Genomic DNA, 25635 nt, shown 5'->3' with positions numbered 1-25635 from the left:
TGAATTTTGATACTTATGACTACATTGTTTATACTAATCAGAACCTTGATTTTAAAAATGACAACAAAGGACTCTGGCTTGGCCATCTTCTTTCTGTGTGGGCACAAGCAAGTGGCCTCCTGGAGTCTTGGACTGTCATTATCTGCTGTTTTGAGGAGCCAGGAGGTCACATAAGCCAAAGTCCCAGCAGCATGTCCGGCACATAGGATAAGATGCTGCTGCTGCTGCTATGAGAACCGCCAGGAACGGATGTGAGTGACGTCGGAAGCATCCATCCCCTCTCTGAGCTCAGCTTTCTCATCGTCACCCAGGAGGATGAGGACCCACCCCACAGTGTTGGCGTGTGGATTCTCCGGGGATTCCTCACCCCCCTGAGACGAACCCTGGATCAATGGCCGTTGCTTCAGGGTCCATCCCTCCCTGGCCCTTGTGCCGGATGATCTGGTCGCCCCCCACTTGCCCACCCGCCTCAACCCAAGTCAGGGGCGGCAAAGACAGAATGTGCTGAAAGTGGTTACTTTATTGGCTGGAAAGGGGAGAAGCTGTGATCAGCCCAGGAGGGAACACAGAGGCTAGAAGGAGGTGACAGCATCGAGCTGGAGCCAGACACAGGGTCAGGCAGAAACGTCCCCTCCCCACTCTTCAGGCTGGTGGCCGCTGGAGCTGGAGGAATAAAATCAAAATGATGCCATCAACAACATTATCCGTCACGTTAGACAAGAGTCCCCGCAGCTTAAATCCTGGGTCAACTCCCCTGCCCCACTGTATCCTGCATATCCACACAGCAAAGTCGTGCCCTGTTGGGGCTCTGCTTGCATTTTCCTACAGATTCTAGATTCATCTCCTCTGCTTCAGACCATCCCCAGGGCACACCTGGGTATCACGGTCCCTGCCGACCAATGTCACTTTCCTGAGGGGCCGTGGTCATTTGCCTCCCTTAGAATTCCTCAACCAACAGGCAGGTCCACCATGCCTTTGTTCCTTAGCTTATGCTGAGAGAGATTAGCTGATCGAATAGATTTTATCTAGCCCCATTTTATAAGCCAGAGAATTGTGGCTCTGGGAGGTGAAAAGGCTGGTTAAATGTCAGAGCTGAAATTTGAACCCGGATTGCAGAACCCACCCATGGGGTCAGCACTCATGGAGGCGAGAGACGGTTGCAGCCCTCTGGGCCGTAGGGAGACCATGGCCCCTCTGAGGCACTAAAGAGCATGTCCCTTCTCTGGCCTTCCGTTTTCTCGCATGAGCACTATTGGATCCCATCGGTGATCTTCGGGTTCCTTGGCTGAGAAATTGTTAACGGTAGCACGTGGTGACAATGAGATTTCAACCCGAGCGCACTCCCTAGTTCCTGCCCTTTCCATTCCCTCTGCCTGAAACAGCCTCCCCGCTGCACTGCCCCAGACTACCTACCCTGCACCCATCTTTTAGGACTGGCTGAGGGTCACCTCTCTGGGAAGCCTTCCCCAACTGTCCCTCTGCCATCCTCCCCCCGCCCCCACCTGGGTGACCTTTCCTCTGGTTTTCCACAACACTCAGGGCTGACTACAGGTAGTGGGAGTGTCACCCCTCCAGCCGCCCCAGCCTCTGGACTGCTAGCTCTGGACAGAGAGGTGGTCCCCTTTCTGTCCCAGAGCTGGCACAGAGCCAGCGGCACAGCACCGATTGCCCAATGGGCCAACTAAGCATTTGCTTCATTGTTTTATTTTTCCTTTAGTTCCTTACACTTACTTTATGACTCAGCATTGTTTTATTTTAAATAATATAGGAGGCCCCATAATCTTTTGCTTTCAGTGCCAGAGCCACTAGAGGTGACTGTATTGAGCCCTAGCCTGCCACAAAGTGCGTGCTCGACATGCTTCCGACACACGTTGGATGAACTGAACTCAAGTCAGCTGAGCTCGTGTTTGTCCTGCGAAGCCAAGCTCTTTGGTGAAGCTCTCCACTGGCCATGCAGAGAGCTTCCTGCAGCCCTAACCCTGCAGCCACTGTCCCCTCCAGGACATAACTGCTTCCCCAAAACCCAGCCACTTATCTCCCTCTTGCCTCCATCCTGGTCCAGGTCATCTCTCGCCCAGCCTCTCACAGGCACCTCCAAACCGGTTCCCTGCCCCCGCCCCCGCCCCCGCCCCCGCCCTCTGCAGTCCATTCACACAGCAGCAGCAGTCTCTCTCCAAAGGTGCAGCAACTCCGGGTCAAGACCAAAGTCTTTACGATGGCCAATACAATGACCTCATAAGGCTCCAGTGAGCTGCCTGCTCTCTCTTACCTTGCACCCTCTCTCCTTATTCCCCTGCCCTGCCCCACCCGCTTCTACCTCTGGCTGGTCCTGCAGTGCCCAGTGTGGAGGGGTGCTCCTGTGTCTGCTGCTCCTTCTCCCCCCGCCCCCCGCCCCCCACATCCCATGGCTCCTTCCTGCATTTCCATCAAGTCTTATCCAAATGCCACCTTCTGGGTGGGGCCTTCACTGACTGTCCCATGCAAAAACTGCAGCTCTGCTCCCTGCCCCTGTTCTTTTCACCCCCTTCTCTGCTTCCTTTTCCTCCTGGAACTTATCTGCCTGCAATGTACTACAAGATCTGCTCGCTTATTTGTTTAATTAATTAATTTATTTTTTTGAGACAGAGTCTCACTCTGTTGCCCAGGCTAGAGTGCCGTGGCATCAACCTAGATCACAGCAACCTCAAACTCCTGGGCTCAAGCGAACCTCCTGCCTCAGCCTCCCAAGTAGCTGGGACTACAGGCATGTGCCACCATGCCCAGCTAATTTTTTCTATATATTTTTAGTTGGTCAATTAATTTCTTTCTATTTTTAGTAGAGACGGAGTCTCACCCTTGCTCAGGCTGGTTTCAAACTCGTGACTTTGAGTCATCCTCCCACCTTGGCTTCCCAGAGTGCTAGGATTACAGGCATGGGTCACTGTGTCTGGCCTGCTTATTTGTTGTTTATCACCCACTAGAATGCAGACCCCATCAGGGAGATATTTTTGTGTAATTTGTTCACTCCTGGAACATCCCCAGCACCTAGAGTGGTACATGGCACATGATAGATGCTCGATGGGTATTTGTTGAGTGAATGAAAGTAAATAAATAGACAGACAAGTGAGCAGCCATGTGTTCGCCCAGGTTTTCCTTTTCAACCTGCTGCAGGTACCACCACACCTAGGCATGAATGTACTTCCTCTTTCTCCTTCACTCACCTCAGAAATTGGGAGTGACACAGGACAGATTCCCGCAGCCATTGCGGCAGCATTTCCGCTGGTCGGGACACTGGCTGTCCACCTGGCACTGGTCCTCGCAGATGCCAAGCTGGGGGAAGCTAATGTCCATCGGGGGGCAGGAACCCTTCTTTTCTGGTAGAAAAAGGAATAAGAGCAGGTAAACAGAGGGATGCAAGGAGATGAACTTCATATCTGCAGCATGACCCCCCACTGCTTCCCACTTGGCTTCACAAACAGCAGATCTGCCTGCCTGGGTCCTTCCCAGGGGGCCTGAGCTGCTCTCAGGGGGCCCCAGAAGGCTGCCTGCAAATCATCCCTCCTGCTGCTGCGAGATGGTTTTGGAATCACAGGACGTCTGTTTGAGGCCCAGCTCTGCCATTTTCTATCATGGTGGTCCAGGGCCAGAAATCTCCAGAGCTCCAGGGTCTTTAGGTGTCAGTGGAATCGGTGCCACTCACATCCCGGGGCTGTCATGAAAGCCATGGAGGCAAACGTGTCATTTCTCCCTGAAAAATCAAACCGGTCTGTAATAGTAATGAGGAATTGTGACATGGAACACTTAATCAGCGCCTACTACATGTGGGCATTATGTTAAGCACTTGACACATATTAGCCCCGTTAATTCTCACAATTCTAAAAGAGGGGGAGGGATCTGTTAATATTTGCTCATGTTACAGATGAGGTGGGATTTGAGCCCCAGGAAAGCTGGCTCACACACGCTCACGCACTACACTATACTTCCTGAGTCAGGGACGGGCAGCCAGGCCCAGCCAAATATAAAACACAGGCACCAACTGGTGATTGGCTGCAGGGGACAATGGAAATGGCTGACAGTCTTCACTTCCTAGTATAAAGAAATCCGTTCTCCTAGGCCGGGCGCTGTGGCTCACGCCTGTAATCCTAGCTTTTGGGAGGCCGAGGCGGGTGGATTGCTCAAGGTCAGGAGTTCAAAACCAGCCTGAGCAAGAGCGAGACCCCGTCTCTACTATAAATAGAAAGAAATTAATTGGCCAACTGATACATATAAAAAAATTAGCCGGGCATGGTGGCACATGCCTGTAGTCCCAGCTACTCGGGAGGCTGAGGCAGGAGGATCGCTTGAGCCCAGGAGTTTGAGGTTGCTGTGAGCTAGGCTGACACCACAGCACTCACTCTAGCCTGGACAACAAAGTGAGACTTTGTCTCAAAAAAAAAAAAAAAAAAAAAAAAGAAATCCGTTCTCTAGAAAAGGGCAGGAGCTGTCAATACTGGGCTGCCCTGGGACAAAAAAGAATAAATAGGGAACAGTTTTGGAACAAAACATGCCACCATATATAGAGTATCTACATTTTCACATGTATTATTTCATTGAGCCCTAGTGTCAGTCCTATAAAGTTAAGATGATCATTCCCATTTTGTAAACAAAACAGCAGAGGCTCAGAGAGATAAAGCCACTTGCAGGGGATCACGCAGCTAGAAAATGGCAGAACTAGGATTCAAACCTCCAGGCTCCCTCCCTGCCTCAGGAGGCCATCTGGCTTTGTCTCTCTTCCAGCCTCAGTCTGTCCATCCGAGACAAGGTAGCAAGCTCTTCATCCATCTAACAGCAAAGATCCCTTCCTCGGCCCCGCCACCTCTCTCATCTGTCTGCCTCCTGCTTTCTTTCCCAACCTTCTGGTCCTTCTCTATTCCGGTCCAGACCCACAAGCTGCCCCTGCTGGGCCAGTCCTCCCTCCACTTCCCTCCTCCCTGCTCGTCTGTGTCTGGGGTCTCCGAATTGCTCATCTTCTGGGAAATGGCAAAGAGGAGAAACCACAGAGGCTGTATTCCGGATAAAGACCAGCAGTTACGGTACCTGGTTCTGCCCAGGTCAAATCCCTGCCTCTAATCCTCAGTTTTTCCTGGAAAATGAGAGGCTTAAGAGTCTATGCTGTCTAAGGCCACTTCCTGCTCTGATCTGAGTGCCCAGGGCTTGTACTTGCGCTCCAGCAAGTGCAATACCTTCGACCGAGCACCCAAGCTCTCTGTCACTCAATCCTTAGCGTGGGAGAGATTGTTTTAAAGATGAGGAAGGGGGATCAGGTGCCCAGGGAGGAGTCCTGACTTTTTCCAAACCATCCAGCCAGGGTGCGGGGAAACGCAAGCCCCTCGCTGTGAGCCCTGCGGCCACGGGATGGCGGTGTGACCTCGGGAAAGAACGTTTCTCTCTCGGACCTCACTTCCACAACTTTAAGACGAGCCGGGCGCTCGCCTAAGCTGTGCAGTCCTTTCGCCCTGGAGGGAGGAAGCCGGGGAGTCTCGCCCGGCCGGGCGCCCCCGGTCCTTCGTCCCCAGGGCTGGGGGAGGCCGCAGGGGAGCGGCTCCGAGAGGGGTGCGCCCCAAGCTCGGACGCCAGCCCCGGGCTTCCCCGCAAGCTCCAGCCGGCCCGGGGAGGAAACTGCGGCCCCCGGTCCCCGGGAGCAACAATGTCCCGGCTGTGCGTGCCCGGAAGCCCGTCATGCACCAGAGAACCGAATCCAGCTAGGGTGGGAGGCCCCCCTCCCCCCTCCCCCGATGCGCCTCAGCGACGCCTTTGTCTCCCCCCGGGCGGGCGACGGAGAGCCCGGGCAGATCTGGTTTGATCCGCCTTCACTTTCCCAGGGGTCCCTTGGTCCCGGGGCGCCCCTCTTCCCGGAACCCGGCGCTCCCGCCTCCTTCCAGCGCGGCGGGGCCCGGCCCGGCCTCGCGCGGGTCGCGGGGTTACCATCGGGCACAGAGCAGACGGTGCCGCAGCCCGCCCGGCAGCACTTGAGGTTGTCTCCACACTCGCTGTCGGACTGGCACTCCTGGGAACAGTTGAGGCCCGGCGGGATTATGGGGCACACGCCCGTTTTCTCTGCTTCTGTGCCTGGGAGGGGAGGTAAGGGACAATCAGGGGTGGGGTGCAGCCCCAGTCCCAGAGGATGCCCAACCACTTCCTGCTCCAAGGGCCCCAGATCTTAACTACGAGGAATTCCCGATCTCTGACCCTAAGGTCCCCCCTTAAGCTCCCCAGAGGGACTCGCCCAAGGCCAGGAGTCCCTGACACCTGGGAGTACAAGATTGCCCCAACCCTTGGCCTCAGAGTCCTCCAATCCCGATCCTGAGCGGATCCCGCACCACTGAGCGCCTAGGTCTCTAGCACCTTCCGATGTCCAGGCAGAGCACACCCCAGCCCCCAACCCCCGCAGCAAGAGTACCTGCCTTCTGCACAGAGCCCTCCTCCAAATTTCAGCCTTCCGTGGTCTCCCCACCTCCAGCACCTTCGACCTCACACCCTAGGCTCCCCGGTTCACCACCCTTAGGCTTCAGGGGTCCCCAAATTTTAGTCTTCATGGATCTCCCCACTTCCGCCCCAGGAACCCCCACTTTCCCAGCTCCCAGAGAGGCTACGCCTCCGCTTGGCCTGGTCCAGACGGTTCAGACGCTCGAGGCTCAGCCCCTCTAGGTGCCCGGCCTCTCCCCGCCCCACTCACCTGTGACTGAGGGCAGGCCGAGCAGCAGCAGGCCAAGGAGGAGGGCAGCGGTGAGCCGGCCGAGGCGACAGGCAGGCATGGTGCTGTGCTGGGGCGGGCGGGGTGCAGGTGTGAGCGGCCGGCCAGGTGGGGGATTTAACCGCGCGGGCGGGGGGCGGGGGACAGGGGCAGGGGCGGGGCCGAGCGGGAGGCGGGCCGGGGGTAAAAGGCTCAGCGGGCACTGCGGTTGGGCTGCCACCTCATGCCATTTCATAATGCCCCGGGATCAGGTGTCACTCTTGGCCCCGGTGGGAACCAGGAACCGAAGCAGCTTCCAGGCCGGGAGCAGCTCGACCAGCTGCAGCCGGACCCTTGTTCACTCCTCTCTCCCTTCCTCCCGGGGCCTTAGGGGGCAGCGGGAGGCGCGGGCCCAGCCCCGGGCTCCTGGGTTCCCATCCAAGACTCTGGGGTCTCCTAGGAATGTCCCCGTCGGGGGTTGAGGAGGAAAGAGGTGATAGAGCAGGGGATTGAGGGGCTGGATTTGGAGTCAGCCGCACCAAGTGTGGACGCCCCTTTAGGGACTGGCGATGGAGGGCTAATGTAGGGTACAGAGCGCACAGCGGAGCTACATAAATAGCAGTGGCTATTAATGAGTGACAAGAAACAGGCCTGTGAAGGCAAAATACCTCGCAGACTCCAGCCCTTTGGGATGTATGTTTCTCCCTTCCTTTCTTTGTGGTAGTGACACTGGCGGGGGCCCTGTGACTCTGTGGTTCTCTGACTGCCCCCACTCTGTGCTCCTTGTCTCATGGACTCTCTCCAGCAAACCTATGATCTGAGATTAAGGATTATCATAGTCCCTATATGACAAATGAGCTGGATGTTCAGAGGTTTGGGACTCCACTGCCACCCCAAGGTGCCACGCAAAGCTGCACAAACAAGGTTTTGAACCCAGGTCTCTCTCCCTCCGAGCCCTTGTTTGTTCTATTCCATCGTAAATGTTTGTTCGGTGTCTGTTATGTGGCACATAAAGGGCAAGACACTTGGGGAGGAGAAAGTCATCAAAAGGAGCCCTCTGGCACTGGTCTTGGGGACAGGGTGTGGCTTTGACTCCCGCCTCCACCACTTGCCACCTGAGTAACCTTGAATGAATCATTTCCCTCTCTGAGCTGCCATTTTCTCATCTAGAAAATGATGAGAACATGAATGCAACGTTCCTGCCACGGAACAATTGTGCACTCATTGAGAGTGATAAGAGTAGGTTCCACACTGGTTGACATGGGAACCCCAGGCCTGGCACATGATATGAGCTAGGTCAATGGCTGTGCTCCATGCATGAGTATCTACTGTGACTAAGGAGACTGATACACCAAGCTTCAGAAGTCAGGGTGGTAAGTGCCAAAACGGAGGTCACCCAGGGCGTTAGACAAGAAGTGCCTTCAAACATCCTTTCTGCTCCAGTGATCTGAGGTCCTGGGAGCCCCAGGAGGCTTTGCCACTGGAGGGTAGAGGGGGTCTGGGGCAGTGATGGGATGACTGGGATGACAGGTGAGTAGGGTTTGGAGGTGTGAGTACATCCAGCCACTGTCCCCACAGATGGATGCTGGTAAAAGACTCTGAGAAAGCCTCCTCCAGCTTCCGCTGCCCAGCCTGGGGACTGGAGACATGCCGTTGTTGGGAGGGGCCGGGGCTGTTTGCTCTGAGCTCAGAGAACAGTCAACAGCAATGAGAGCAGGAGGCAGGTGGGGACGCAGTCCTGGGCAGGCTCCTGAAATCCAGTCTAGGACACAAAGAGGACACGTAGGTGATCAGCAGGGTTTAGCCTAACCCAGCTGGCTACTGGACATTCAGCCCCGGGCACTGCTGCCAGCAGCTTTCTTCCAGGCCCTGTCCAGCTCTGCTGGGGCCAGGAAACTGCCCAGCCTTGCCCCTCCCAGTCCCCCTTCTGGCCTCCCTGCTGATTGGCTGTCTCTTACAGGAATGTGGATTAGCACCAGGCTGAGGGGGTGTGGTGGAGTGGAGGAGAAGGATGGAGAAGAAAGTTCTATAGGTCAGTGGCATCAGATGTTTAGCTTTTGTGGTGCCAGGCTCTGTGCTAGGTATAGTCATATATATGCTCTTTATCAAAGTACAAAGGGCAGAAGCTTTAGAACCAAATGTACCCAGGTCCAAATCAAGGGTTGGCCACCTTCTGGCTATGTGACTTAGAGCAGCACTTGACATTTTTGGATCTACATCTTCTTCTTCCTTCATAAAATGGGTATCCTCCTGTCTTGTAGGATTATTATAAGGATTAAAGGGAAAAGCATAAACCAGAGGTTGCAATACTATATGTGGCTCGAACACATATATTATTAGCCCATACAGTACATTTAAAAATTTTAAATTAGTTGCCAAGATTTAAAAGTGGGGAATTTCACATAAAATAAATCTCTAGGTTCTCTTGGAAAGAGTAAAAGATCTGGCTACACGGTCCTGCAATCTTACATAGCAACCATCAGCTAGAGCAGAGGGTCTCAAAACTGAGCATAAATCAGAATCAGACTGTGGGATCCCCACCCCTGGAGTTTTGATTCAGAGGTCTAGGGTGGGGCCCAAGAATATGCATTTCTGGCCGGGCGAGGTCGCTCACGCCTGTAATCCTAGCACTCTGGGAGGCCGAGGCGGGCGGATTGCTCCAGGTCAGGAGTTCGAAACCAGCCTGAGCAAGAGTGAGACCCCCGTCTCTACTATAAATAGAAAAAAATTAATTGGTCAACTAATACATATATAGAAAAAATTAGCCGGGCATGGTGGCACATGCCTGTAGTCCCAGCTACTTGGGAGGCTGAGGCAGCAGGATTGCTTGAGCCCAGGAGTTTGAGGTTGCTGTGAGCTAGGCTGACGCCACAGCACTCACTCTAGCCTGGGCAACAAAGTGAGACTCTATCTCAAAAAAAAAAAAAAAAAAAAAGAATATGCATTTCTAACAGGTTTCCCGCTGATGCTGATACTGTTGCTCAAGGGACCACACTTTGGAAACCATGAGCTAAGTAGAGCTGCTATCTTTTTATGAGGGAAGTATTGCTTCCAGTTTCCCATAATCCCCACCATTCCTTATTGTCTCACATGCCAAACCTCCGCCCCAACCCCCCAACTACTTCCATTCATAGTACCAGCCTGGCCCCAGGAGGGCATTTAAATGTGTAACCTCTGGGATGGGCACATAGTAAGTGTTCAGGGAGAGGTAGCTTGTTATTTAACAATCTTATGGATGAAGTATTATTACTCCCATTGAACAGACAAAGAAAGTGAGATTCCGTGACTTGCTGGGGGAAACACAGCCGACAAATTGGAAGGAAAATACTTGCCAAATTATTCATGTCGTCCCAGTTATTTCAATATCACACATGCACAAAAACACACATATTTGCTCACACAAATCTATCTGAGGTTAACATACATGATACATCCAAAATTTTGGACATGACTTCATGAGTCATGAAAGCACCTTTTTCACAAATCAACAACGGGGTGCAAGGTGAGAACTATGGGAAGGGTCTAGCTAAAAATAATACATAGGCCTAGCTAAAAATAATGATAGTAATTAGTAACTGTCCCCTGCTTGCATATCTGTAGTTGTCACTCCAGAGCCATGCAGCTAGTGGTCATAAAGATTCTTAACTTCTCTCCATAGCTGGTGTCCATAAAGATTCTTAACTTCTCCCTGTAGCTGGTGTCCATAAAGATTCTTAACTTTCTCCATAGCTGACATCACCTTTTTGAAACCTAAAGGTAGTTTTTAAGATATGTTCCAGGCCCCACATTCCAGTGGATTGGTTGACCCACCCAATGGACCAGAAACCTACTCTCTTGGAATTGTGACCTCAGGGACTGAAACAACACAAGGTGATTTCTACACCCCTATAATTTTGCCCCAGTGAACAAACCCAACTGCCTAATCCGTTGCCTGTCAAAGTACCCTTAAAAATCCTGTCTCCCAAATTCTTGGGGAGGCAGATTTGAGAAATTTCTCCCGTCTCACCACTTAGTGCTATGTGGAATAATGACTCTTTCTCTGCCTTGTAAACCCCGCTGACTCAGCAGAGTGGCTTCCTGTTGGGCAGCAGACATATGAACCTGGTTGGGTGGCAAATGAATACATATTAAAAAGTAACATTTGTCAAGGAAGAGAAGGAAGAAAGGAAGTAGAAAGGAAAGGAAAGGAAAGAAGGAAAGGTTTATAATGGGAGGTGATGTTATTCAGCTGCGACATGCCTTCCCTAAAATGACCATAAATAAGTTAATAGTGAAGATAGGAGAAATCTCCAGGGATAAACAAGATGTTTTTAACGACACAATGGAGCCTCTCCTCCTGGACTATTGGAACCAGTCAAACTTCCTTTCATTCCATGGAAACCTTTCTCTCTGGGTATATTAGCTATTGTGTTTTGTCACTTAGCATCCATTTGTCCCTTTTTTCTGATAAAGGACCATGATTCTGTTTTGAGGGAATAACTCTTCCTCCACCCAGGACAGGTGGGGCAGAGGGGACTGTCAATCAATGTGCCTGCCCTACCTGAGCAATGAATGACAAAAGGCCTGAAAACGATGGGGCTCACTCAGAGGTGCCCTGGGTAGACCTTGGTTCTGCCTTGTGTATCATCCTTTCTAAGCCATGCTTCTTTAGCCTTCCCTTCAGTTCCATGAGCTAAACTAAGTAAGTTGCAAGCAGTGGAATTCAACCCTAGTTAAACTTATGGGAATTATTGGGAAGGGAGAATGGATGCCCACTGCATCCCACACCATTTTCATGAATTCTTTCTCTGTTTACAGTAGCTGGAGTTGGTTTCTGTCAAGAGCAACCCAAGAGAGGTCTGACTCCCTATACCAGGGTCACCAGCAAGTTCCTAATTTCCAAAGCCAATGGCCTTTCCTCAGCCCTCATCCTCCTTTAACTCACAACTAAGGCCCTCATGGCATGAATGCAATAATGTTCAAACCAAATGCTTTATACAAAAAAAAAAAATTTTTTTTCATGGGGTCTCAGTGCAAAAAACCATGAAAGGCAGAACTTCTCTATTTGAAGTGTCTTGAGCCAGATCAAGTAATCTTCCTAGAACATTGCTATCTCTATGTTAATTCCCTGACTGTAAACTTGACTGGCTCTGCATTGCCTGCAGGCTAAAGGCTGTGCTCCTTGACCTGCCTTTTTGACTTATCCCAACTTTTATGTCCAGCCCCATCCCTCACTCCCTGCTGCACAAGCCTTCCCCGGGTCTGGAGCTCCTGGCCTCAAGTGATCCTCCTGCCTCAACCTCCCAAGTAGCTAGGATTACTGGCATGAGCCAGACTGTATTTTCCAAAAACAGTTGTTATAATCCACAAATATTTTAATTATAGAGTTTCAAATAACTAAATGGAGGATACTGAATATTCCCAACATAAATGATAAAGTTTGACATGATGGATATGCTAACTATCCTGATCTGATCACTACACATTATATGTACCACAACATCACTATGTACCCCATAAATATGCACAGTTATTATGTGCCAATTAAAAATTTTTTTAATTAGAAAAAAATTAAACCAGTCATGACCATATCTCCCATCACATGGCTCTTCTGTAATATGACCTAGCCATCCCCATTAGGAGGCAGAGCTTCTTTCTCTACTCATTTGAATCTGGGCAAGTCTTCTGACTGCTTTGGTCAATAGCATATGGCAGTAGTAACGTTGTGCCACTTCCAGGGGGCAGCCTTAACTGGTCTGGGAGCTTCCATTTCTCACCTCTTGGAGCACTTGTTTTTGGAGCATTCCCTCTCAGAACCCAGGTCCCAGGCTGTGAGATGCCCAAGCCATATGGGTGTTCCCACTGACAGCCCCAACTGAGCTGCCAGCCAACAGCCAGCATCAAATGCCAGTCCTCTGAGGGAGCCATCATGGATGTCCAGCCCGATCAAGCCTTCAGATGACAGCAGCCCCAGCCACCATCTGACTGCAACCGCATGAGAGAACCCAAGCAAGAACCACCAGCTGATCCAAGTCAACCCACAGGACCACAAGAGATCATGATAAATTATTGTTTTAAGTCACTAAGCTTTGGGTGGTTCATTACACAGCGATAGATACCCAGGACAGTAGTGATAAATTATATGAATAAGGTATCTACTCTCATGGACCATACTCTCTAGGGAAGAAAATAAGCAAATAAATTGGTAAATTTCCAATAAATTGGAATTCCAATAAAATTCCAATAAATTGGAAAATATCATTGCAGATACAGATAAATGCAATAAAGAAAATATTACTAAAGCAAGGTCAAGTAAGAGGGTCAGAGGGACCAGGAAAGGGCACTCTGAGGAGGTGGCATGTGAGCTGAGATTTAAACACTCTGTGACCTCTATCAATGCAATCATCTGGGGCCCCAGTGTTGCAGAGAAAGGTTAAAGCAAGTTTAAAGGCCTTGAGGCAGGAACAAGGCTGGTGGATGCCAACAACAGTAAGAAAACCAGTGTAACTGGAGCAGAGTGAGAGTTGTAGGAGATGAAATCAAAGAGCTAGGCAGGAAGGACATCATGTAGAGCCCTGAGGGCTACGACAAGCAATATGCTTGTCTTCTAAGTGCAATGGAAAGTCATGGGCTAGTTTTAGCTATAAGCTTGGGGAGACAAAAATCATCTGATTCATAATTTTTTAAAATCTCTCTGGCTGCTCTGAAGGACAGATTGTAAGAGGACAGCTATGGAAACCAGACCAGTAGGGGATGTTTGCAGTTGTCTTAGCAAATGATTGACAGTAGTGGTTCCTTTTATTAGGTAAAGGATCATAAATCATTTGGTACTGTTCCATCCATCACTCCTGGAAACAGGTCTGATTTATTGGGCCTGCCACCCTAAGATAAAGTCACAGGGAGAGGCTGTATGGTTACTGATTCATCTGTTAGCAGGAAGCCAACTATATTTCCCTGGTCCTTCCGGGGATGGGAAAAATGGGGACTCACATAACTGCCATGAAAGCCATATTCATCCCAAAGGGAAGCATGCTGGAAATCTATGAGATCTTCCTAGCTTGAGCCAAGAGTGATGAGTTTTTAAACAAGACAAAAAAATTTTTTTTTTCATTCTCCTCCTATTGAGAAGTGGGGTCCATGTCTCTTTCCCTTGAATCTGGGAAGGTTTGTGATTGCTTCAGCCAATAGAATATAGTAGAAGTGATGCTACATGACTTCCAAGTCTATGTCATAAAAGGTCGTGAAGTTTCTACCCTTTTCACTGGAACACTAGCTCTTGGAGCCCTGAGCTGCCATGGAAGAGGTCTGACTACCCTGAGGCTGCCATGTTGTAAGGAAGCCCAAGGCGTATGGAGAGGCCACATGTAGGTGCTGTAGTCAGCAATCCCATCTGAGCCCAGGCTTTCAGCCATCTCAGCTCAGGTGCCAGATGTGAATGAAGCCACCAGATGACCAGCCCCTAGACATTGAGTCACCCCCCAGCTGTTTGAGTCTTCCCAACTGAGGCCCAAGACACCATAGAACACAGACAAACCATTCCCACTGTTCCCTGTCCAAAATTCTGGCCCACATACTCCATTTGCATAATAAAATGATTGCTATTTTATACCTGTTTTAGGATGGTTTGCTATGCAGCAATAGGTAATTGAAACAGGTAGAAAATATTGGCAGAGTGTTTCATAATCTGTTGGACCTGTAAGGGACTATATAGAATTAGAATAGGCTGTAAAAGTAAAATAGGCTCAAATTTGTTGAAGCAATCACAAACCTTCCCAGATCTAAGGGAAGGAGACATAGACTCCACTTCTCAATAGGAGGCATATCAAAAAATTGGTTGTCAGGTTTAAAAGCAGACCAGCTCTCCCTGGTCTCCACAGGTAAAGCGATCCTAACAGACACTCCCAGGTAGCCACCCAATAGCCATTCCTTTTTCTTTTTTTATGCTTGTTTTGTATTTCCTTACACATTTTTCCTGATAGACTATTTTAAAGCAAATACTAGGTACCATGTCATTTTATCCCTAAATACTTAAGTTTGCATTAAAAAAAGATATTGTCGGCCAAGCGCGGTGGCTCACGCCTGTAATCCTAGCACTTTGGGAGGCCGAGGCGGGAGGATTGCTTGAGCTCAGGAATTCGAGACCAGCCTGAGCAAGAGTGAGACCCCGTCTCTACTATAAATAGAAAGAAATTATCCAAACAACTAAAAATAGAAAATATTAGCCAGGCGAGGTGGCGCATGCCTGTAGTCCCAGCTACTCGTGAGGCTGAGGCAGAAGGGTTGCTTGAGCCCAGGAGTTTGAGGTTGATGTGAGCTAGGCTGATGCCACAGCACTCTAGCCCAGGCAACAGAGTGAGACTCTGTTTAAAAAAATAAAATTATATATATATATATATATATACACATATATATATAGTCTGTCTTATATAAACCATGATGCTACTATCATACCTCACACAATTAACAGTTTCTTCAATTAAAAAGATTTCATCAATATCATCTAATATCTATTCAGACTTCCCAACTGCCAAAAATGTATATATTTCACAGTTGAGTTGTTTGAAATCAGAATCCAAACATGTCCACTCACTGTATTTGGTTGTGGTGACTCTTAAGTGTTTCTTAAACTATAATAAGTAGTTTAAGTGTAATAAACCATATTTAAGTGTCTTTTAAACACCTCATTTTCCACATAATATTGACTCATTGAAGAATCAGAGTGGATATCCTATAGAATGCCCCAGTTCTGGATTTTACAGATTATTTCATGGCATTATTTAATTTAAGCCTATATTCCCTGAATTTCTTCTACACTCAAAGTTAGATTTAAAGGCTTGATTAAGTTCATATTGTGTCACATCAGCCATAACATTTAATTATCTTACTTTTTGTAATGCTAAGACTGATTCGTGTATTTGGGTCTTGCCAGCCTCCTGATCCCTTTATTGTAAGCTATTCCTTTTTCTTCCCTAAAAAAACGCAGCTCAATTTTGTGAATTTTGTGTGTGGCAACAAAGACCTGGCTAAAAGTACAGCATCTCCTAGCCTCTCTTGCAGCTATGTAGATAAGGGTGGTCACATGACACAGCTCTAGCCAATGGGATATAGGCTGAAGTTCCTGATGAGGACATCTATATCCAAATAAAAAGATAAAGAGTCAAAGAAAAAAGCTTTGGGGCTTTTGCTTCTTTTTACTGAGAATAGAGACGTGATGCCTAGAGCAACAGCAGCCATCTTGTGAGCATGAGATGACAAGCATGAGAACAAAGGCTTTGGTGAGCTGAAATACTGGAAATCCCCCAGTTGGCATCAGTGAGAAAAATGCCAATTGTAGAATGTATGTAGAATGTTATCCACACACATGATTCTTTTTTTTTTTTTTTTAAGACAGAGTCTCACTTTGTTGCCCAGGCTAGAGAGCCGCGGTGTCAGCCTAGCTCACAGCAACCTCAAACTCCTGGGCTCAAGCAATCCTGCTGCCTCAGCCTCCCAAGTAGCTGGGACTACAGGCACGCATCACCATGCCCAGTTAATTTTTTCTACATATTTTTAGTTGGCCAATTAATTTCTTTCTATTTTTAGTAGAGATTGGGGTCTCGCTCTTGCTCAGGCTGGTCTCGAACTCCTGACCTTGAGTCATCCACCCGCCTCAGTTTCCCAGAGTGCTAGGATTATAGGCATGAGCCACTGTGCCCGGCCCACACACAAGATTCTTAACGAAAAGAATCAGCCAAAAGAGCTGAGGAGAAAAAAGCTTGTTTTGAGGAGAGGGAAACAGAGGGAGGGAAAGCAAGAAGACTACTCTTTTCCATATCAAATCTCATGAGCTATTATATTTAACTCCTTATAAATTTCAAGGGTATGTGTGGCTCTCATAAAAATAAGAGCTTTAAAAATGAAAGACCCATTAAATATACATGTGAGAAATATTTTAGCATGAGGCTATATGCTCTCTGGACAGGCTCAACAACAAATATTTTGCACTTTAATAGTAAGTTAAGGGGTGGAGCAAGATGGCGGTCAAGAAACACCACCAGACAGAGTGTCTCTGCAGAAAAGGCAGATTCTAGGAGAAATTAGAAGAAAAAAGCAAGCAGATGAGCATACATCGGAGGAGGGTCGGAAGGAGGGGTACCTGATACCACGGGAGACTCCACAGGAGGACGTTGCGGAGGCGAACTGGAAGCTGAGACCTCCAGAGTAGCCTGGAGACCAGCGGCAAGGGTAGGTGGAGCGGTTAACTCTCCCCTCCCCTGCATCTGGGACTGCTGGTGGGCTCCCCAGCGGGTGGAGAGGCCTGCAGACACCAGCCCAGAGACGGCCGCCGCCAGTGAGCGGTAAGACTAGCGGACGCAGCACCAGGCTCCCAACTCCCTCGGGGCACCTCCGTGTGCACAGACCCCAGCGGCGTGGCAGGCGCCATATTGCCTCATTCTTCCCTCCCCCGTCCCTGTCCACAGCTGCCGAGAGAGACAATATAACCACCAGCCGGAGGCACCTCCAGGGAACGGGACCTTCCCTTTTGGGGCCCTACAGCTGACTGAAGGGAACTCAGACTGTGAGCTCCCTACCCGCCAGCCCTCCCAGGTGCTGCCAGCCTAGTGGTTCCAGGAGAATGGGGCAGACCCTGAGGCTGAGAAACATAGACCCAGCTTGGGCTCCCCAAGGGTGAATTAGGACTGGCACTCCTCTCCCTGGTGGGGTTAGGGATTGAACTCTGGGGCCCAGAGGTCAGACCTGCGGACCAGATCCCGTGCACTGAGGTCTCACATTGCCCGGGGCACAGAAGGGGTATACATGAACAGCCTACTGAGGTGTGTGTGCCTTCAGGGTGTCAACGGAAAAAAGCCAAACTGTGCAAAATAACTTTTTTTTTTTTTTTTTTTTTTGAGACAGAGTCTCACTTTTGTTGCCCTGGCTAGAGTGAGTGCCGTGGTGTCAGCCTAGCTCACAGCAACCTCAAACTCCTGGGCTCAAGCAATCCTTCTGCCTCAGCCTCCCGAGTAGCTGGGACTACAGGCATGCACCACCATGCCCAGCTAATTTTTTTTGTATATATATTTTTAGTTGGTCAATTAATTTCTTTCTATTTTTAGTAGAGACGGGGTCTCGCTCAGGATGGTTTCGAACTCCCAACCTCAAGCAATCCGCCCGCCTCGGCCTCCCAGAGTGCTAGGATTACAGGCGTGAGCCACCGCGCCCGGCCTGTGCAAAATAACTTTAAAGAGATTTATTCTGAGCCAAATTTGATGACCATGACCTGGAGCCACTGCCAAGAGGCCTTGGGCAAGTGGACTCGCAGTGGCTGGGTTACAGTTCGGTTTTATATATTTTCAGAGAGACAGGGGTTACAGGCAAAGTCACATGAGAGGCATACATTGATTTGGCCCAAAAAGGTGGGACATCTCCAAGCGGGGCCTTACAGGTTATAGATGGGTTTAAAGATTTCTTGGCTGGCAATTGGCTGAGAGAGTTAGACTTTATCTAGAAGACCAGAAAGGATATGCTTATTTTAAGATAAGAGTGTGAGCACTCTGGGAGGTCCAGACAGGAGAACATTTTAAGTTTATGATAGGCGCCTGCTAGGATGCTTTTTAGATGCTTTAAATTTACGAATAGGCATCTGCTAGGATGCTTGAGTTATGATAGGGGCTTCTTATCTTTTAGGTGATGTTAATGCCATACCAGAATCAGGTTGGGAAGTAAACCACTGCTTTATTTGATTAACAAAAGCCGATTAGTGGGAATTTAGTGTTTGTCAGCCTGACCCAGCTGGCCTCCTTAGGAAGGAGTTTTTAGCAAAAGAAAAAGATCAGAGTTTTGTCCTCAAGGGGAAGATCAGCGTCCTTGAGGGCAACCCTCCTCCCAAAGGGGGGCCGTGCACCCAGGCAGTGATCCTGTGCAGGGAACCTCATGGCCTGAATCAGCCAGGGGAGGCCCGGTGGCATGTGGTCTGGCCTGTTGGCAGACGCCCGGGAGTAGCCACCGAGTTGGGGAGGGTAGAAAGAAGCGAGGCCTGCCCCAGACTGCAGGTCTCAGACAGCCCCACCCCACACGCAGACTCTCTGACTGAGCGGGGCCATTCCAGCCCCTCCCTGACAGCTTTTCCTGGAAGCAGAGAACAGAACTTTGACCCCTGCATTGGTGGTGCCTGAGGGCAGGCTTATCCAACCCAGCTCCACCCAGACTCTCTCCTAGGCCAGCCCTCACTGAGGGGGAGAAAAGGACACACCTGGAAGTCCCAGGGCCCCACTGACCACCTGAGGCACTAGAGAGCCTCTCCAGGGTAACTAGAACTGGATACAAGACCCAAAAGCAACAGTATAGCCTGTTCTATGAGCAAGCGCCACCTACTGACAGGGAGGACATTTTGCACACCCTTTTCACAGCACCTACTGACTCATTATACAGGGTGTGGTCGAATATCACCCACAAATACCACCTACTGACTCAGAGACTAAACAGGGCATCTCAATACCCAAACAAAAACCTAAAGGCAAGAAGCAACAACTGAGCCAGATGGGAAGAAATCAGAGAAGGAACTCCGGAAATATGAAGAACCAAATATGAAGAACCAAACCACACCCCCAAAGAGGAACACCAGCCCCTTAGAAACAGACACCAACCAAAATCAGGCAACCAAATGACAGAAGAGGAATTTCGAATGTGGATTGCAAGAAAATTCAATGACCTGCAAGAACAACTGGATAACCACCACAAAGAAAACACAAAAAGATTCCAGGACCTGAAACACAAATTCACAACTCCTGGAAATGAAGAATCAATTCAGGGAACTACAAAACACAGTGGAAAGCCTCAAGAACAGGGTAGATCAAACAGAAGAAAGAATGTCAGAGATTGAATATAACACCTTCCAATTAAATAAATCATTCACAGAGACAGAGCAGAGAAACAAGAGAAAAGAGCAAAGCCTACAAGAGATGTGGGATTATGTGAAGAAACCTAATGTGAGGGTCATAGGGTTACCAGAAGGGGAAGAAGAAAACACTCAAGGGTTGGACAAGCTATTTGAAGATATAATAGAGGAAAATTTCCCAGGCCTTGCTAAAAATCTCCAGATACAAGTTCAAGAAGCTCAAAGGACCCCTGGGAGATTCAATGCAAATAGGAAGACATCAGACATGCAGTCATCAGACTGACCAATATATCAATTAAAGAGGCCCTTCTAAGAGCTGTAAGATGAAAAAAGCAAGTAACATACAAAGGAAAGCCAATCTGAATAACGCCAGACTTCTCTACTGAGACTTTACAAGCAATGAGAGACTGGGGCCTCATTCTCACTCTTCTGAAACAGAACAATGCCCAGCCTAGAATCTTATTCCCTGAAAAACTAAGTTTTGTATGTGAAGGAGCAATCAAGACATTCTCAGATAAGCAAAGACTGAGGGAATTCACCAAGACAAGATCAGCCCTTCAAGAAGTACTCAAAACAGAGTTGCCCACGAATCAGCACAATAAACACTCATGAATGTAAATCTACTCAAAGCTAAAGATCAAAGCCCAGATACCACAATGGCTCAAGAGAGAAAAACAAAGCAAAAAGTTCAACCCAACATAATGAACAGAAATCTGCCCCACCTATCAATTATCTCAATAAATGTGAATGACTTGAACTCCCCACTCAAGAGAGATAGGCTGGCCAAATGGACAAAAAAAAAAACACAAGCCAAGTATCTGCTGCCTTCAAGAAACACATCTAACCTGCAAGAATGCAGTTAGACTAAAGGTAAAGGGGCGGAGAACAATATTTCAAAAAAACGGAAGCTAAAAGAAAGCTGGCATGGCAGTGCTGATTACAGATAACTTAGTTTTTAAATCAACAAAAGTAATAAAAGACAAAGAAGGTCACTATATAATGGTGAAGGGTATAGTTCAACAAGAAGACATAACAATTCTAAATATGTGTGGTCGAATACCAACCTAGGTGCACCCAGATTCATAAAGCAAACTCTACTTGATCTAAACAAATGGATAAACAACAACACCATAATATTTGGAGACTTTAACACTCCACTGACAGCACAGGACAGATCCTCCAAACAGAAAATCAACAAAGAAATAATGGACTTAAACAGAACTCTAGAACAAATGGGCCTGACTGACATTTACAGGACATTCTACCCCCAAACCACTGAATATACATTCTTGTCATCAGCTCATGGGTCATTCTCTAAGACTGAAATAAATGTAGAAATCGATCCTAACAGGAGTTCTCATTTCTACACAAAGTCATGGAAACTAAACAACCTTCTGCTCAATGATCACTTCATAAATGAGGAAATCAAGATGGAAATCAAAAGAATCTTTGAACTAAATCACAAAGGTGACAAAAGTTACCAAAACCTGTGGGACACAGCTAAAGCAGTCCTGAGAGGAAAGTTTATTTCCATAAATGCCTATATCCAAAAGTCAAAAAGATTACAAATAGACAACCTAATAAATCGTCTCAAAGAGCTGGAAAAGGAAGAACAGACCAACCCCAAACCCAGCAGAAGAAGTGAAATCATCGAGGTCAAATCAGAACTAAACGAAATTGACAACAGGGAAACTATATGGAAGATTAATAAAACAAAAAGTTGGTTCTTTGAAAAAATAAACAAAATTCACACACCATTGGCTAGACTAATGAGAAGCAGAAAAGAAAAATCTCTAATAAGCGCCATTAGGAACAATAAAGGAAAAATTACAACTGATGCCACAGAGATACAAGATATAATTTATGAATACTACAAAACCTCTATGTGCACAAACTGGAAAATGTGGAGGAAATGGACAATTTCTTAGAAACACACAGCCTCCCTAGGCTCAACCAGGAAGAAATAGAATTCCTGAACAGACCAATATCAACTACTGAAATTGAAACAGCAATAAAAAACCTTCCTAAAAAGAAAAGTCCTGGACCAGATGGTTTCACACCCAAATTTTACCACACCTACAAAGAAGAACTGGTGGCTATCCTGCAGAAATTATTCCACATCATCAAGAAGGATGGAATCCTCCCCAATACATTTTATGAAGTGAACATAACCCTGATACCAAAACCAGGAAAGGATGCAACAAAAAAAAGAAAACTACAGACCAATATCCCTTATGAATATAGATGCAAAACTTCTCAACAAAATCCTAGCCAATCGAATCCAGGTGCTTGTCAAGAAAATAATCCATCACAACCAAGTGGGCTTCATCCCAGGGATGCAGGGATGGTTCAACATATGCAAATCTATAAATGTAATTCACCATATAAACAGAAACAAAAATAAAGACCATATGATCCTCTCAATAGACGCAGAAAAAGCATTTGACAAAATTCAACACCCTTTTATGATAAGAACACTCAACAAAATAGGCATAGATGGGGCTTACCTAAAAATGATACAAGCCATATATGACAAACCCACAGCCAATATAATACTGAATGGGGAAAAATTGAAAGCATTCCCACTTAGAACTGGAACTAGACAAGGCTGCCCACTATCTCCACTTCTATTCAACTTAGTGCTGGAAGTCCTCGCTACAGCAGTCAGACAAGAGAGTGGAATTGGGGCGTCCAAATGGGAGCAGAAGAGATCAAACTCTCACTCTTTGCTGACAACATGATATTATACCTAGAATACCCTAAGGATTCAACCAAGAGACTCCGTGATCTGATAAATGAATTTGGTAAAGTCTCAGGATACAAAATCAATACACAGAAATTAGAGGCATTCATATATGCCAACAACAGTACAAGTGACAACTAAATCAAAGACTCAATTCCCTTCAAAATAGCAACAAAGAAAATAAAGTACCTAGGAATATATTTAACTAAGGAGGTAAAAGACCTCTACAGGGAAAACTATGAAACACTGAAGAAGGAAATAGCAGAGGATGTAAACAGCTAGAAGAATATACCATGCTCATGGGTCAGCAGAATCAACATTGTTAAAATGTCTATGCTACCCAAAGTGACCTACAGAGTCAATGCAATCCCTATTAAAATACCATCATCATTTTTCACAGATATAGAAAAAATAATTTTACGCTTCGTATGGAACCAGAGAAAACCCTGTATAGCAAAATCAATCCTAGGCAATAAAAACAAACTAGGAGGTATCAATCTACCAGATTTCAAACTATATTACAAGGCTATAGTAATTAAAACGGCTTTTTACTGGCACAAGAACAGAGACATCGACCAGTGGAACAGAACAGAGAACTCAGATATAAAACCATCTTCATATAGCCAACTAATCTTCGACAAAGCAGACAAAAACATACACTGGGGAAAAGAATCCTTATTCAATAAATGGTGCTGGGAAAACTGGATAGCCACATGCAGAAGACTAAAACAGGACCCACACTTTTCATCTCTCACAAAAATCAACTCACGCTGGGTAACAGACTTGAATATTAGGTGTGAAACTATTAGAACCCTAGAGGAAAATGTTGGAAATACTCTTGTAGACATTGGCCTAGGCAAAGAATTTATGAAGACCCCAAAGGCAATCACAGCAGCAACAAAAATAAATGAATGGGACCTGATCAAATTAAAAAGCTTCTGCACAGCCAAAGAAACTGTCAAGAGAGCAAACAGACAACCCACAGAATGGGAGAAAATTTTCGCAAGCTACACATCTGATAAAGGGCTGATAACTAGAATCTATTTAGAACTCAGGAAAATCAGCAAGGAAAACTCAAACAACCCTATCACAAAGTGGGCAAAGGACATGAACAGAAATTTTTCAAAAGAAGACAGAATAAAGGCCAACAAACATATGAAAGAATGCTCAACATCTCTAATCATCAGGGAGATGCAAATCAAAACTGCAACGAGATATGACTTATCTCCAGTAAGAATGGCCTTTATCAAAAAGTCCCCAAACAATAAATGTTGGTGTGGATGCGGAGAGATAGGAACTCCTACACTGTTGGTGGGACTGCAAACTGGTTCAGCCTCTGTGGAAAGCAATATGGAGATACCTTAAAGTGATACAAGTAGATCTACCATTTGATCCAGCAATTCCACTACTGGGCATCTACCCAAAAGATCAAAAGTCACTTTATGAAAAAGACACCTGCACTTGAATGTTTATAGCAGCACAATTCACAATCGCAAAGGTGTGGAAACAACCCAAGTGCCCATCAATACATGAGTGGATTAATAAAATGTGGTATATGTATACCATGGAGTACTACTCAGCTTTAAGAAACAATGGTGATATAGCACCTCTTGTATATTCCTGGATACAGCTGGAACCCATTCTACTAAGTGCTGTATCTCAAGAATGGAAAAACAAGCACCACATGTACTCACCACCAAATTGATATTAATGGATCAACACTTAAGTGAACATATATAAATAACATTTATCGGGTGTCGAGCGGGTGAGAGGGGGAAGGGGGGCCATGAGCAATATACGTGACCTTAACATTTGTACCCCCATGATATGCTGAAATAAAAAATAAATAATAGTAAGTTAAGTGAAAATCATAGGAAACAAAAAAATGCTACCAAACTGACAGGTAAGTCCAGGTGAAATCTGATGAGATAAAGAGTAAATACCAAAAATCAGAGTGACAAATTTTTTTTTTAAAAAATCCATGATGTAAAGTTTTTTTTTTTTCAAAATGTTTACGGGGGTACAAATGTTCAGGTTACTTATATTGTACTTGCACCACCTCTTGTATATTCTTGGATACAGCTGGAACCCATTCTACTAATTGAAGTATCTCAAGAATGGAAAAACAAGCACCACATGGACTCACCAGCAAATTGGTATTAACGGATCAACACCTAAGTGGACATATAAGAGTAACATTTATCGGGTGTGGGGAGGGTGGGAGGGGGGAGGAGGGGATGGGTATATACAACCACAACGAGTAAGATGTGCAACATTTGGGGGATGGACACGCTAGAAGCTCTTACTCAAGGGGGGAGAGGCACATGGGCAATATATGTAACCTTAACACTTGTACCCCCATAATACGCTAAAATAAAATAAATGTACTTGCACTGCCCAAGTCAGAGCTATGAGCATGCCCATCCCCTTCTCCCCCCTCCCATTCTTAAAAAAAGAAACCCCCTTATCTCTTCCCCAGGTTCATCTAACCTCATCCTCCCTGCATTCATGAGAGGTAGGCAGAGCAGATTTTATCATTCCCACTTTGCAGAGGAGAAGACAAAGGCTGAATTGGCCTGAATTGAATCCCGAGTTCAGGCAGCAGCCCGGCAGGAGCAGGCTGCGTTCCCAGCAGGCGCTGGAAGAACTAGCGTGGAGGCTTCACAACATTGTCTCAGGAGCAAAACTGTACAGCAGATTCGTATGGCAGTGATTGCTTATCAGCATCATTACACGACTATTCCATGAATGCAAAAGGGGATGTGGGAGTGGTCACCCCTAGCACCACCTTCTACTGTACATGAGAACTGGGGAGGAGGTGACATCTCCGGGGTCACCGGTCAGGCAACAGCAGAACTGCCTTTCCCGTTATTGTTGCTCTATATCCCCTGCCTGGGCCATGTCACCTGTTCCTGTCACGCCATTTTCCATCTAGGTGAAAAAGCTTAGATCTCTCGCCGTCCAGACCTCTCTCCGTTCTTGGTGTGTTACAGTCTCTTCATGGTAGCCGGCGAACTTTTCTAGATGAAATCAGATCCTTTTGTAGTTCATAAGGGTGACGGTTGGATTTTCACGCTCATGTGTGAGATGTGCCTCCCTCAAACCTTGTTACTTAAGCACATTACTCACCTGACATGAAAAAAATAAAAAATTGAAAATGAAAATGAAATCGGATCACATTACTTCCATGCTTCAAGCCCTTCAGGGGTTTCCCAGTGTACCTAGAATGACAACCTAAATGCCCGGCCCCTCTTCGCCTTGTATCCCGCGTTATCAGCAGGACAGCGGTGGTCATCACTATCTAACACCGCTCATGACCCCTTGGTTTTGTGCACCCTACCCCAG

The 25635-nt window shown here is 47.1% G+C and overlaps 1 protein-coding gene and 1 non-coding gene across 2 annotated transcripts; one reads left to right on the top strand and one right to left on the bottom strand.

Annotated features, from left to right (window-relative positions):
• Positions 1–501: 501 nt before the first annotated feature.
• Positions 502–6827, bottom strand: WFDC2 (WAP four-disulfide core domain 2). Its single transcript, XM_012780260.3, has 4 exons — positions 6695–6827; positions 5944–6087; positions 3201–3353; positions 502–663 (listed from the first exon to the last, which is right to left on the bottom strand). The coding sequence occupies exons 1-3, from the start codon at positions 6771–6773 to the stop codon at positions 3202–3204; spliced, it is 375 nt and encodes a 124-aa protein (XP_012635714.1). The 5' UTR covers positions 6774–6827; the 3' UTR covers positions 502–663; position 3201.
• An 18497-nt stretch (positions 6828–25324) lies between these two features.
• Positions 25325–25425, top strand: LOC142861539 (small nucleolar RNA U13). The gene has a single exon (XR_012912765.1). It is a non-coding gene; the product is annotated as a small nucleolar RNA U13 (small nucleolar RNA).
• Positions 25426–25635: the final 210 nt, after the last annotated feature.

Source organism: Microcebus murinus, chromosome 16 (assembly GCF_040939455.1).
Source record: "Microcebus murinus isolate Inina chromosome 16, M.murinus_Inina_mat1.0, whole genome shotgun sequence".
NCBI classification, from domain to species: Eukaryota; Metazoa; Chordata; class Mammalia; order Primates; family Cheirogaleidae; genus Microcebus; species Microcebus murinus.
This window is presented reverse-complemented; position numbering and strand designations above follow the sequence as displayed.